Source organism: Gymnogyps californianus, chromosome 29 (genome assembly GCF_018139145.2).
Source record: "Gymnogyps californianus isolate 813 chromosome 29, ASM1813914v2, whole genome shotgun sequence".
NCBI lineage: Eukaryota > Metazoa > Chordata > Aves > Accipitriformes > Cathartidae > Gymnogyps > Gymnogyps californianus.
The window spans coordinates 294,314-307,599 of NC_059499.1; the positions used below are offsets into that span (position 1 = coordinate 294,314).

At 39.3% G+C, this 13,286-nt stretch overlaps 1 protein-coding gene across 1 annotated transcript in view; it reads left to right on the forward strand.

Moving 5' to 3' along the window:
• The window catches only part of ASH1L (ASH1 like histone lysine methyltransferase), a 63,108-nt gene that overhangs the window by 41,477 nt on the left and 8,345 nt on the right, over positions 1 to 13,286 (forward strand). The window contains exons 8-22 of the mRNA XM_050912426.1: positions 1,590 to 1,663; positions 3,293 to 3,338; positions 4,151 to 4,259; positions 4,657 to 4,863; positions 5,878 to 6,024; positions 7,002 to 7,110; positions 7,290 to 7,451; positions 7,662 to 7,756; positions 8,020 to 8,177; positions 9,188 to 9,340; positions 9,814 to 9,868; positions 9,971 to 10,103; positions 10,561 to 10,809; positions 11,260 to 11,346; positions 11,607 to 11,697. Coding sequence (XP_050768383.1) covers positions 1,590 to 1,663; positions 3,293 to 3,338; positions 4,151 to 4,259; positions 4,657 to 4,863; positions 5,878 to 6,024; positions 7,002 to 7,110; positions 7,290 to 7,451; positions 7,662 to 7,756; positions 8,020 to 8,177; positions 9,188 to 9,340; positions 9,814 to 9,868; positions 9,971 to 10,103; positions 10,561 to 10,809; positions 11,260 to 11,346; positions 11,607 to 11,697 — 1,875 coding nt within the window. The remainder of the gene's footprint in view (positions 1 to 1,589; positions 1,664 to 3,292; positions 3,339 to 4,150; positions 4,260 to 4,656; positions 4,864 to 5,877; positions 6,025 to 7,001; positions 7,111 to 7,289; positions 7,452 to 7,661; positions 7,757 to 8,019; positions 8,178 to 9,187; positions 9,341 to 9,813; positions 9,869 to 9,970; positions 10,104 to 10,560; positions 10,810 to 11,259; positions 11,347 to 11,606; positions 11,698 to 13,286) is intronic.

The window sequence follows — 13,286 nt, forward strand, 5'->3', positions numbered from 1 at the left end:
AACCATCTGTCGGGATGCTCAGGTTCAGTTTGCAGTGCCACGGTCCTGTTCTCTTTTCTTTTCACGAGGCCCCGACCCCACGTTTGTTTGTGCTAGCAGACACAAACAAGCTCCTGCACTGAAGATAAAGCTGCTCTGATTACTCTGTATCGGGTAGCTGGAGAGTGGTTTAACTGCAGAGCAGAGTTACGAGGTTTAGGGCTCTGCCAGATGACTGCACTGGTGCCCACTTGATGAGGGCTGGAGGGACCTGCCATGCACTCCAGGCACGGTGCCAGGGCACCTGAAAGAGCCTTTTGTTTCGCCCACTGAGGTCATAGAAGTGAAAGAAAATTCCCGGCAGATTTAGCTCTTTCCTGGAACCTGCTATGGATGAATAAAGCATTGAAAATGAAAAGTAATTTAGGAGTAAATTGTAAGGAAAACATTACAATTTTTATTTTCCAGCGGTGAGGGCATGCGTCTGAATTTACCTGAAACCACAGACTATTGCTGGAGGAACGTCAAGGCACTTGTTAACATATAGAAAAGCTGGGAAAATCAGACATGGGACTGACACCTCATCCTTAGTCACTCTTCTCACTGGAATTTTGTGACACAGTATTCCAACGAAATTATAAGAGAACATTTTAATCTTGGCTAGAACTAACCTAGCGCTTGTGTCAGACCTCAGGTCTTATATTAACAAACTATGTAATGGGTCAGTTTCCTTCTTTTGGGAAGAGGTTAGGGGTGACAGTAAATTTTAGCATACAGACAAAATCTGCGATGAAAGTAGTAACTCCTGTCTAAAATGAGTTTCAGTTATTGCTGAAAATATAGATCATCTTGAAGTCTTTCCAAAACATTTAGGAATGTGTTTGCCAAGTCTGAATTGGTTCCTGAGTCTCTTTTGTTAAAGGTCGTAGGAACAGGCTTGGATACTATTTTCAAAACTCATTCGGTTTCTTTGAGTACAATATTGTGATTTACCATCTTGCCTGAATCGTGCATCCAGATTTTGTTCTCTGTGCTAAATCATTGTATTCACGTGTACACAGAAAAGCTCAGGAGAAAGTGTCAGCTTTGAGATTTCTACATAGAAGTTACTAGTGTTTACTGTAAGGCAGGGAGTTGTATTCAGTTTTGTCAGTTATTTGCTGTTGTCCCTTCGGTAGCTCGTGTTCAGTGACCCCTCCTGGGCGAACACCTGCAGGTTCCTGGCACTGCTCGTAAGAGTTTAACTGTGACTGTTGGAGTTCAGTGGCATCCGTAACGTTCGGTCATCGACGCAGAAGGCAGCTCCCCTCTGCCACCTACCTTACCAGGCATCTTGTATCTAAGACGGCAGCTTTCCTCACTGTCGATAAAGGTGTAAACCTGACTACGACAACGGAGTAGAATGCAAAAGATAGCGTCGTGACGGGCTCTTCCCTGTGCTTGCCACTAATAAACAAAATGTTCTGGGAGAATTCTGCTCTTCTGCCTTTTTGACTTTCAGACGTTGAGAGGCCCTATCAGAATTTGGCAGTGTGCCTGGGAGCAGCTCTTTTTCCTCTTGGGGATATGTGAATATGAATGTGTGTGACTTACAAACCTTTTTGTTTCAGGAAAGTATCTCAGACAAAAGAGAATTGACTTCCAGCTGCCTTACGACATCCTCTGGCAGTGGAAACACAATCAGGTACAAGACAAGTTACTGGGTTGCCAAGATTATGATCAGAAGCCTTAGAAAGAAAATAGCAGGATTCTTACATGAAAGCTATATTTATATGTCCTGTACATTGATGAATATTCTTGTTGCTGCCACTGTATGAGGAAAAAAAGGATTTGCGTATGTATTTAATGTGAATGATTTCCATTATTCCATCTCTTGCAAAACAGCAATCCTGTGGGTTTCTGCTGAAAAAAGTCATTAATTTTGCTGCAGACTTTTATTTTGGTAGTGTGCCTGCTTTCTGCAATGATCTTGTTTTAGACACGCCTCAGGAGAATTCAGATGTACTGCCAACAGCACTGAGAAATTTCAGGCCTTATTTTTCTTGGATCAATCCCAGCGGAGTGGAATTTATTTTTCACTTGCAAGCTGAAATTTTCATACTGAGGAAAGAAGAGAAACTGTTTAACAGTCTCATTCTTTTTAAAGAGCTTTAAATATGTGCAGACCTAAAAATAGGAATATTTTTTTCCTTGAGAAGTTTCCACCAAATGATTTAACACAGGATTTAAGGCTGGAGGGTAAATCTGTCCCCAGCTCTACAGCAAGAAAGAGCTCTCAGACATGTAACTTAAGCATGTAAATGAGCAAGACAAATTCCCACGTGGTTGTGGCTCCAGCTACTCTTTGTAATACCACCAAAATCTAATCTTAAAGTAATGATCGCTGTTGACATTTCAGCCGAGGACAGCTTCTTGCCATGTATTGAAGATTACTTACATCTGCCTATCTTATCTATTCAACATTACATAAATAAATATATGTGATCTATTTCCTTGACATTTTCCATATCTACCTAGAATATTGAAAACCATTACAGAGTAGTTTTGTTTGTACAGTGGCTGTATAGGTTATATGGTTTGTTCAGTGCCTGTCTGCCACATATGTTACTGAGGGAAGGCTATTAATGCAGTAAATGTGTGTGAAATATGTAATAATTTGAAATTATTCCTTAAAGCTTGTTTGAAAGGATGGAATATATATGAAGTTATGAAATGTGATCTAAGCTTCTCTTTTCCCTCCAGTCATCTCCATCTGCAGAGGCAGTTTCTCTAATTAGAAGATGAATCTGCATTTCTGTTGGCTCCTACCTGTAGTCACAGTTTTCATAGAGTCACAGAATCATTTAGGTTGGAAAAGACCCTTAAGATCATTGAGTCCAACCGTTTTGATAAGCACCTTGATTTTTCTTTTTCACTTTTTTAGGTGTCGGCACATGGTAATTCCACCAAAGGTGCTTTCTCCAAAGTAGATTTAAATAATTACTCTTCAGTATTGAAAAGAACAGCATTGTTCAGAATAGTCTGTCCTCATGGTATCTGTTATCCATATTGCTCTGTTCAGATAGTACGGGAAGAATAAACAGTATGTTAGAAAAACTGCTCAGCTAACTCATTAAGCCGAAGTTCTACTTATTCAGTTACTTTTTTTGACCTATTTGCTAATGTAGTCTGAGCCTAAAGAAGAGAATGCAGACGTATTTTCCAGTAATGATTACAAAACTGTTATGTATGTACAGAACATAATTTCCCTGATTCTTTTGAATAACAGATGCACTTATGCAATGTATTAAAATTTTCTTTCTCTTCCTTTTAGTTGTATAAAAAGCCAGATGTCCCACTTTATAAAAAAATCCGTTCTAGTAAGTAAAATCCTACTACTAAAATGTGTTAACTGTTGTCCTGGTTTTGGCTAGGATAGAGTTAATTTTCTTCCTAGTAGCTGGTATAGTGCAGTGGTTTGGATTTAGTAGGAAAATGATGTGGGTAACACACTGATGTTTTTAGCTGTTGCTAAGTAGCGTTTATACTAAGTCAAGGATTGTTCAGCTTCTCATGCCCAGCCAGCAAGAAGGCTGGAGGGGCACAAGAAGTTGGGAGGGGACACCGCCAGGACAGCTGACCCAAACTGGCCAAAGGGATATTCCATACCATATGACGTCATGCCCAGTATATAAACTGGGGGGAGCTGGCTGGGAGGGGCGGAGCGCTGCTCGGGAACTAACTGGGCATCGGTGAGCGAGTGGTGAGCAATTGCATTGTGCATCACTTGTTTTGTATAGTCTAATTCTTCTAGTATTATTATTGTCATGTTATTATTGTTATCATTATTTTTCCTTCCTTTCTGTCCTATTAAACTGTCTTTATCTCAACCCACAAGGTTGGGGTTTTTTTCGATTCTCTCCCCCATCCCACTGGGTGGGGGGGAGTGAGCGAGCGGCTGCGTGGTGCTGAGTTGCCAGCTGGGGTTAAACCACAACAACTGTGGAATTTTCAAATGACACCCCTCGTTTCTGTCATGCGCTTCGTCCTGCCAAAGACGCTTCCACCTTCTTTTTTTGCTTTATGTAACTGGAGTGAAAATATTGTAGATAAATAGTTCTATTTTTTCACCTGGAAAGAATTCTTTTCCCTGTTTGGGTTTGTTTTTTTGTTTGGTTTTTTTTTTCTCCAGATGTCTATGTGGATGTCAAGCCTCTTTCTGGCTATGAGGCCACTACCTGCAATTGTAAGAAACCAGATGATGACAACGGAAAGGGCTGTGTGGAGGACTGTCTTAACAGGTTAGAAATAGGTTGACTGACTATGATAAGACAATTTCAAGAAATTTATTATTTCACATCAGCTAATGATATCTTAAGAAAAGAGTTGTGCTGGATGCAACCCCAGTAATAAAAGTATTGTTACAGAGCGTACAGGGTAACTTTCTGCTGTACATATGCTCCCCTACCTCCTTCTTCAGAGGAAGATCCCATTAAAAGCTCCATTTTGCTCTTTGAATAGCAGTGAGAGCCAGGCTGTGAATCTTTGTGTGAATTATACCTTGAAAACAAGAAGCATTTTAGTTCTTTAATAACTTTTGTTTAACAGAGTAATTTTTTTCTCTTCCCCCCCCCCCCGTATGATAGATCTAAAAGTATGCTATTCACCTTTCTTTAACTTCTTTGTTTTTTATTTTAGGATGATCTTTGCGGAGTGTTCACCAAACACCTGCCCTTGTGGTGAACAGTGTTGTAATCAACGGATACAGAGGCATGAATGGGTGCAGTGCCTGGAAAGGTTCCGGGCTGAGGAGAAAGGATGGGGTATTCGTACCAAAGAACCCCTGAAAGCAGGACAGTTTATCATTGAATATCTGGGAGAAGTTGTTAGTGAGCAAGAATTCAGGTAGAAATATTTATTTGCTGCTTTAGCATGGAAGGCTCAATAAATGACTTTAGCATCAATTATCATTGCTGGGAAATCCTTAGACAGAAACAAAGGGGAGAGTAAGGGGGAAAAAAAATGCTTTTCTGGTCACAACCACCAGAAGGAAGGCTTAGAATTCAGCTTTTTTGATCAACCAAGTTTTTCTCAATCAAATAGAGAGGAATGATTAGTGTTTGGAATGCATCATATGCCACATCTGCTCTGTAAATGCCAAATGCCACAAGTGAATGTGAATTTGATATGAGTACTGTGCAGGATTTGAACTGTGCAAGATAGAATTGAGGGGCAGAATGGGGTAGGAAGGGAGATGAGATTTTGCAGATAGGTATGAAGAAAAAAGAACAGGTGGGAGCATTAATAACCAATGAAAGAAAGAAATTGTAGTCTTATTAACTACATAGCATCATAGGATAATTGAGGTTGGAGGGGCATACTTGCTACTCTTTGAGCTCCATCAGAAGACAAATGCAATCTTCTCACACAGAGATAACTGCTAACACAACTGACTCTTGTTACTGTTGCTCTCTTGCTAAAAAGAGGTAGCTGTAATCCATGGATGTAATTCCAGAAATTGTGTCCAGTCCCAGATAATGAAAGGAAGAAGCTGATTGTTGTACACATGCATACATATACACACCAAAGAATGTATACTTGCATTTTCTCTTCCATACACAGGTTATCAACATGAAATGTATACAAATAATCTGCAGAACCCAAAAGGGAGCATTCCAGAAGAGCAAATTTCTAAATTCTAATCCAAGCTCTGTCAATGGCCTTGACTTATAAAAATAGGTATAATAATGGTTTTCCTCCATCTCTAGGTGTACAGTTCTATAAAATATAAAAGATTATAATTGCTTTTTCTTCAAAACCCTCTCGCAGAATTCTTGAATGCACTATTACCATGTTACTCCCTGTTTGCTTTGCAGCAACAAGCAGAATCACAAATAACTTTCCTGTGTTACTTCCTAGGAACCGGATGATTGAACAGTACCATAATCACAGTGATCATTACTGCCTGAATTTAGACAGTGGAATGGTGATAGATAGTTATCGTATGGGCAATGAGGCTCGATTTATCAACCACAGCTGTAATCCTAACTGTGAGATGCAGAAATGGTAAGAAAAATATATTCTGTTTACTGGAAGACTAGTATACCACTGACTAAGATATAGATAACCAGATCATGTAAGAGAATCTGATCTAAAAATAGGGAGGGGAATCAAGCTGAACAGTGTAAATAATATTTACAATCATGCTTGTATTGCACAAGAGAAGTAATGTAATGTTTTCAAGTGTTGGACGTTTTGGAGACAGGATGTAAGTTTTCTGGCAAAGGCAAATCCAGCATTGTTGTTTGTCATACTGTTAACCTGCTACAAATTTTGAAGCCTAGGTAATGCCATAAAATAATCTATGTGGATATATTCTTTCCTTCTGGCAATTCAGATTTTTTTTTAAAGCAGGCAAAGAGGGAAGTAGTCTGATTTCAGCACACCCTGTGTCATATCAGTACTACGTTATCAGAAGAAATCCAGTGCCAGACTAGTAGGAAGTACTTCTGAGAAATTTGTAGTGAATAGCGTACAGTGAAATAGCAGATGGTCATAATAGGAATCGGCTGTGGGGGCAATACAGCAGAGTACCTTGTCATTCTCAGATAATTCTAGTGGATCTGAGCAATAGTAATCAAGTTTTAAATTTTAAAATCCAACACAAAAAATAAGTAAAAGAATTGGAGAGGCAGTTAATTTTAGTGCATTTTGTGAAATGAGGTATGATGTTCGGTGTAAGCTTTTGATTTAGGGTGAGGGCCTGAATCTTGGCGGTTGACAAGTAGATCTGCCGTGATAGCCAATATAGTTTGTAGCTTCTCTATTTGAAGCACAACTTCCTACTCTTTGTAAATATGGTATTCACTTTTTTGGCTTTCAAAGTTTATTGTAAGAGATAAATGAGAACAGTACAAATGAAGAACAAGCATAATCCAGGGCACAGCGGAAGTGTTACTTCCTGACTCTAACACTTCCACTATGTGGACAAAGACAATTTTCTTTTTAATTATTGGGAATATTTTATTGTATTTTCTCTGCAGGTCTGTTAATGGTGTTTACCGGATTGGATTGTATGCGCTTAAAGACATGCCTGCTGGCACTGAATTGACTTACGACTACAATTTTCATTCATTTAATGTTGAAAAACAGGTAAGGATCACAGTGCAAGACCTCGAAAAAACTCACCAAGGACAAACAGTTCTGTAAAGTTGAAGGTCGATTAACAAAACCTATTGTGTTGTATTTGACAGAACAGGTTCTTTGAGAGATAATCTAAATGTTTTGGATTTTATTTAAAATAATTTATCTTTTTTTTTTTTTCCCCAAAGCAACTTTGCAAATGTGGTTTTGACAAATGCAGAGGAATAATTGGGGGTAAAAGTCAGCGAATGAATGGACTTTCAAGCAAAAGCAATCAGTCTGTGAGCACCCACAGAAGGCCTGGACGGTCGAAAGAGAAAAGGAAGTCAAAGCACAAACTAAAGAAGAGAGTAAGTAGTAAAGACAGCTTTTTTCATGGATAAAGGTTAATAGGAAATCAGTTTGTGTCATCAGACCGAAAAACTGTGTATTTGTATATTTTAAACTTCTGAGAAATACTATTGAGAAATACTACAGGTTCTGTCTCAGGAACTGCTTTTACTGCTTTGCTAAGTTCTTGGCACAGTTTTTCCTGTCTATCAGAATGATCTGTTTTCCAGAGGGGCCACATCCCAGAGGAACCCAGTGAAAGTGTGAATGCGCCAACAAGGCTGACACCACAGCTTCAGATGAAGCCCATGTCTAACAGAGAAAGGTAAGGAATGATTTCAGTGGGATTTTCCTCAGAAATGGAATGTTGTGCAAATGTTGAAATTATTTTTTTCTACAAGATAGGGCATCATGAAATGTCTGAGTAAGCAGTTCTTAGTTCTCCTTTAACCAGCTAGGGTGGAATTCCTCTCCACTGAGGAGAGAAGGTACAGAAGTGTACCTCTGAATATCTGGCTTTTTCCCCTCATTAAGGAATTAATTTTGCAGTAAGAAGATGATTCTTGAATGCTTTTCTAATTTCTGTAGGAATTTTGTGCTAAAACACCATGTATTTTTGGTACGAAACTGGGAAAAGATTCGACAAAAACAAGAGGAAGTGAAGCATGTCAGTGACAATATCCATACCACATCATTATACAACCGCTGGAATGGAATCTGTCGGGATGATGGCAACATTAAATCTGGTGAGGCCAACACAGGTTCCTCAGGTTGCTACTTTGAGAACCTGTATGACATGCCCGTGAAGAGTTTAAGTAAGCTCTGTGTATAAATCAAATGTAGAGTTACTGCAAGATCCATGTACCTTTTGTAATACATACAAGGAATGCTATACAGATAAAAATACCTATATATGTGTTTGTGTATGTATGCCCTTATCTTTACATAGCAGGGTAAGACAGAAGCTCTTTCACTGTTTCAATGTATTTTTTGCATTATGAGGTTCTGCAATTTCCTCTGAAACACTTAATGCTATTTTCTTAAGCATGAGAATTTTGTACTATATAAACCATTTGTCTGGTTGCTGGATTCGTTTGTGTTCCTTCAGCAGCCCTGACATCTCTCAAGTCCTGGTAGAAGTTGTCATGTCTCACATTTCATCAAGAGTGGTTTATCAGAGGAGGAGGATATTTAACATTTTCCGTGATTGGACCCTTACAGAGAAGGGCTGTTTTCTGCCTTCTGTATCCCTAGACCAGAAACAGTTGCGCTGACTTTGAAAATTGTCATTTATCCTCATAATTCGATGGATTTCAGGCCTTTAGAGAGCAAAGCTTTTTGGCATGCAGTCAGTTACGGGAACGGGACAAAATATGACTATCAGAAAAAATGTATTAATCCTGCTCCAAAAATAGCACTCTATTCGTAGGACCATAATCTTCACAGCCACGTAGGATTTGGTCCCCACTGTCAGGTACATGAGAAGCTGGGAAGTGAGTGTTTTGGGTTAATGCAATGACATGCTGTATTTGCTCCAGCAACATAAAATACTTTGATAACCAGCTTAACCATTTAGATGAGCTGTAAGCAGTGAGAGCCAACTTGGGAATATGAAACTGAAGCCTTTTACTGTTATAATAGCTTAGAAAACATGTTAATTTTAATAATTGGTGGTGGAGTTGCTGGATCAGAAAAGATGCTGTAATTTGATCTTTAATTTTTTGTTTAGAGATAATTCTTTTTTGCCCTCCTTCAGATGTCTTCATGACCCAGTTTTCAGCCCTTCAGACCTCCCGCTCTGTGAGAACACGACGCTTGGCTGCAGCTGAAGAGAATATTGAAGTGGCTCGTGCTGCCCGCCTAGCACAAATCTTCAAGGAAATATGTGATAGCATCATATCCTATAAAGGTGAAGGCGACACTCCTAAAAAAATCTCCATGGAGACTTTTTCAGCCTCTGGAGCAATGGACTCGCTGAATAGAAAATACTAGAAAAAAATGAGTTTATTTCAGGACATTAAATAACCTTCCTTTTTTGTTTGTTTGTTTTTGTTTTCCTTTCTCCTGCTACCAGTAATCACTTTGCTTTATCCTCAACCCCTTCCTCTGCCACCAGAATCTGCAGATGTTGCTATCCTTTTAAATGGATTTTTCAGTAGTTCAGCAAAATGGTACAATTGACAGAATTGCAAGGAAACTGTCCTCCATTTTGATACATGTAGTCCGATTACAGCAACCAACTCCTAGAAGTGCAAAAGCATTTCAATTCCCTGTGCCTCAGATAGCAGAACTGTTCTTTAACCTAGACTGAATGTTGTTAGTTACTTGTCTTTTTAAGTTTTACTCAAGTAAATGTTGCTAAACTGTGTGTTCCTGTTACAGATTCCTCCAGGCAGGCTCTTGCAGCTCCCCTCCTGAACCTACCCCCAAAGAAAAAGTAAGTACTTGCTTCTCAGAGCAACCCATAGTTTTCTATAATGGATTTGCACAGCTTTGAATTGCTAGTGAAAATGACATTGTGCATACTTTCCCATTTTAGAAATGCAGACTATTATGAAAAGATCTCTGACCCATTGGACCTTGCCACAATTGAGAAACAGATCTTGACTGGCTATTATAAAACTGTGGAAGCTTTTGATGGGGACATGCTGAAGGTCTTCCGGAACGCAGAGGTGAGGCTCTCTCTGGCCTTAAAGCTATTGCATAGACAGTGGGGATATACCCTCGTTTAATAAAAGAAGAAAAATATTTTAGAGAAAGAGAACTTGTGATGATCCATTTCTGATGAACAGACATTGATAGCACTTCATGTGCTTCAGCTTACTCTTAGTGCTTTTTGGTTGCCTTAGGTCAGACAAATAGAAGGTCAAGAACATGCATGAATAGCTAACCTAAAGAAATTTCAGTACCTTTTGGAAGAGGTACCTTGTTCTTCAGTGTCATATATAAGATAGATGGAGCTGCTGTTCAAAATAAGGAAGTAGACGGACAGGTGTATACCACATTTGTGGATGTAGCTTTAGTGAAGACACCTTTAAGGGTGCATGCAGACAGGAGGAATGCACCAAAAGCATGGAACCTGGGAAAAAAACTTTTTTTTTTTGTTCCTTTGTTTTGTTTTTTGTTCAGAAATATTATGGCAGAAAATCTCCAACTGGGCGTGATGTATGCCGGCTACGGAAAGCGTATTATAACGCTCGCCATGAGGCGTCTGCCCAAATTGATGAAATTGTGGGAGAAACGGCAAGTGAAGCTGACAGCAGCGAGACATCGGTCTGTGAAAAAGAAAATGGGCATGAGAAGGACGAGGATGTGATCCGTTGCATTTGTGGCCTTTACAAAGACGAAGGACTCATGATCCAGTGTGAAAAGTGCATGGTGAGGCAGGGGGAACACAAAATGGAGCCTGGTGCTCTTTTTCTATTCTCTGTAATCAGTGGAACTTTTACCAGCAGTTTCCATGTAGCTAGTAGCATTAATTACCTCTTCAGACCTTCATTTCCTCTCCAAAAGAATTGAGAGATTCTGTTTTCACAGAGGAAATGCAACTTGCATTTCTATATAGAGGAGCTAGCACTTTTCTGAAACTGCCAGCAACTCCTGTCTTTAGGCGAGCAGAATTAATTTCAACAATTTTGGGCTTTTACACAAACAGTTGCGTGGCAATCGTGTCTGTCTTCGGACATAGTGTGAAATAGTTCAAAGAAAATCTTTAATTTCCTTTGAGAAGCTTGTTTTCTTGTTTTCCTTAATATTCTTTGAGAAAATGCAATTTGTCAATAAAATCTATCACGGGAATTGCTAACTGGGATGTATCTGTTTTTCTAGGTCTGGCAGCACTGTGACTGTATGGGTGTGAATTCTGATGTTGAACACTACTTGTGTGAGCAGTGTGAACCTCGATCTGTGAATAGGGTAAAAAAAAAAAGTCTCCTCTTCATTACTACAGTTATAAACTAAAGCAGCTCTTGCATTTATATTTATTGAGATTGGCAAGACCAGTGTGGGATTCTCACTTTATAGTGTAGCTTCCTTGGTTTAGGTTTAATCACGTTAAGTGTCAATTCTTCTTCTCTGTCCACTTCTGCATATTACCAAAAGGGTATCAGCCCCATTTTTGCACTGATAATGGTGGGCATCGCGGAATTCCCTTCCTTTTTTCTTTTTTCATCCAGGAGGTTCCCATGATTCCTCGTCCCCATTATGCCCAGCCTGGCTGTGTTTATTATATATGCTTATTACGGGATGATCTGCTGCTGCGCCAAGGTATGTGCTAACTCTGGTGGCTGCTGCGATTTCCATCAGATGAGAGTGTACAGAGATTTCTGGCATCACCTTGTTTGAAATGCTTTTATCTTTTTACAAGTAGAAAGCTGCGCTCTTTGCTATTATGGGAGTGACACATAGTAAGAGTTCTTACAGGCTGGTTGATGAAGAGACATTAATTACCTTTAGCACAGATAGGGCTCTCCTCCTGGCCGGAGAAGGAAGATGCTGAGCCAACTTCTGGTAGTTAACATTTAGAAGTAAAGGCAAAGAAGGCCATTAGGCCTTCAGTATTTTAGTGTAGAATGGTCATTAAAACATCCAACTTACTGCTTGTTTGTTCCCTAAAGTGTATCTTTCTGGATGTTGTTTCAAAGCCCTGAGTCTTTCAGAGGCAGCTACACAGCCACATAATTCAGTTCACTGATTACTATTATTATTTTTATTTCATCCTACAGATACATACAGGGTTAGAAAGAAGCCTATATAATTATTAAGAGAACTGCTCTTGAATAAGTAGAACCAGTTGGTATGTTTGCTAGAGGGGAATGGGAGAGTCTTCAGAAAAGTAGAGAATTAAAAAAAAAAAAGTCAAAGAACAGTGTATTCTTTATCCCCTCTGCAGGATTCTAGAATTTGCATTCAGTCTTCCTTTTTCATTGTTGCTCTGCATTGTCTATCCTGTCTAGAGTTCAGCCATTTGGTTTTCTCATTTCTTGTTTTTTTTGCTGGGTTCCTTGCTGGAGAGTAACTCGCTTTCTAGGGTTGTATCGGTACTTGCTTTTATGTTTTCTGTTAAAATGGATTATGTTTTAGCTGGGTTTTGTGGCATCTTCCAGTCATTCATAGCATTAAGGTAATTTTGTCATGACACATTATATTTCACTCACATACCTCTAATCTGATCTTGGTGACTTTAATTAGAGAAATGTTAGTCCTTACGTGGCTCAACTCCATGTACCATCAGCAGAGGACAGAGGAGGACAAAGGAGTAAGAATAAATTAAGCAAGGTGTATAACCAGAAGGTGCTAGAAAGGAATACACAGCAACAGTAGAAAAAGGAATCTGTGGAATAGATTCCATCATAGAAAAAGGAATACAGAAGAATCTGTGGATTCATTGCTGGTCTCAAGTTCTCTACCAAAAGTTCTGAGGCACAACACCTGCCTATAGAAATTGTTGTGATGCAGGCGCACAGGCATATAAGGAGACAGTAGAAGAAACAGTTTTTTACTCCCTCTGGTTTCTAAAAGGTCATGTAATTTACAGATTCCAAGGCAAAAGAGACCATAGTGACCTTCAGCCCTACAGTCACTATATGCGTAGACTATTACATTTTTCCTGTGTGTTTTGTATTAGAAAGAGGCTGATCTTGCGATAAAGACTGAAAGTGCTTTTGAGACCGTTGCCTTCCTTTGTAAGTTGGTCCACCCTCGCTGCTGGGGAGTTGTGTCTGTACGTTGAGTTAGTTCGTCTTCCAGTTCCAAGCTTGAGAACTCAAGTTTTTGAGGAACAAGGCTGAAAAGCTTCCAACTGTGTGAGTGCACACACTTTACTGTGACCCAATCCCTCTAAATCAGTGAGGGTC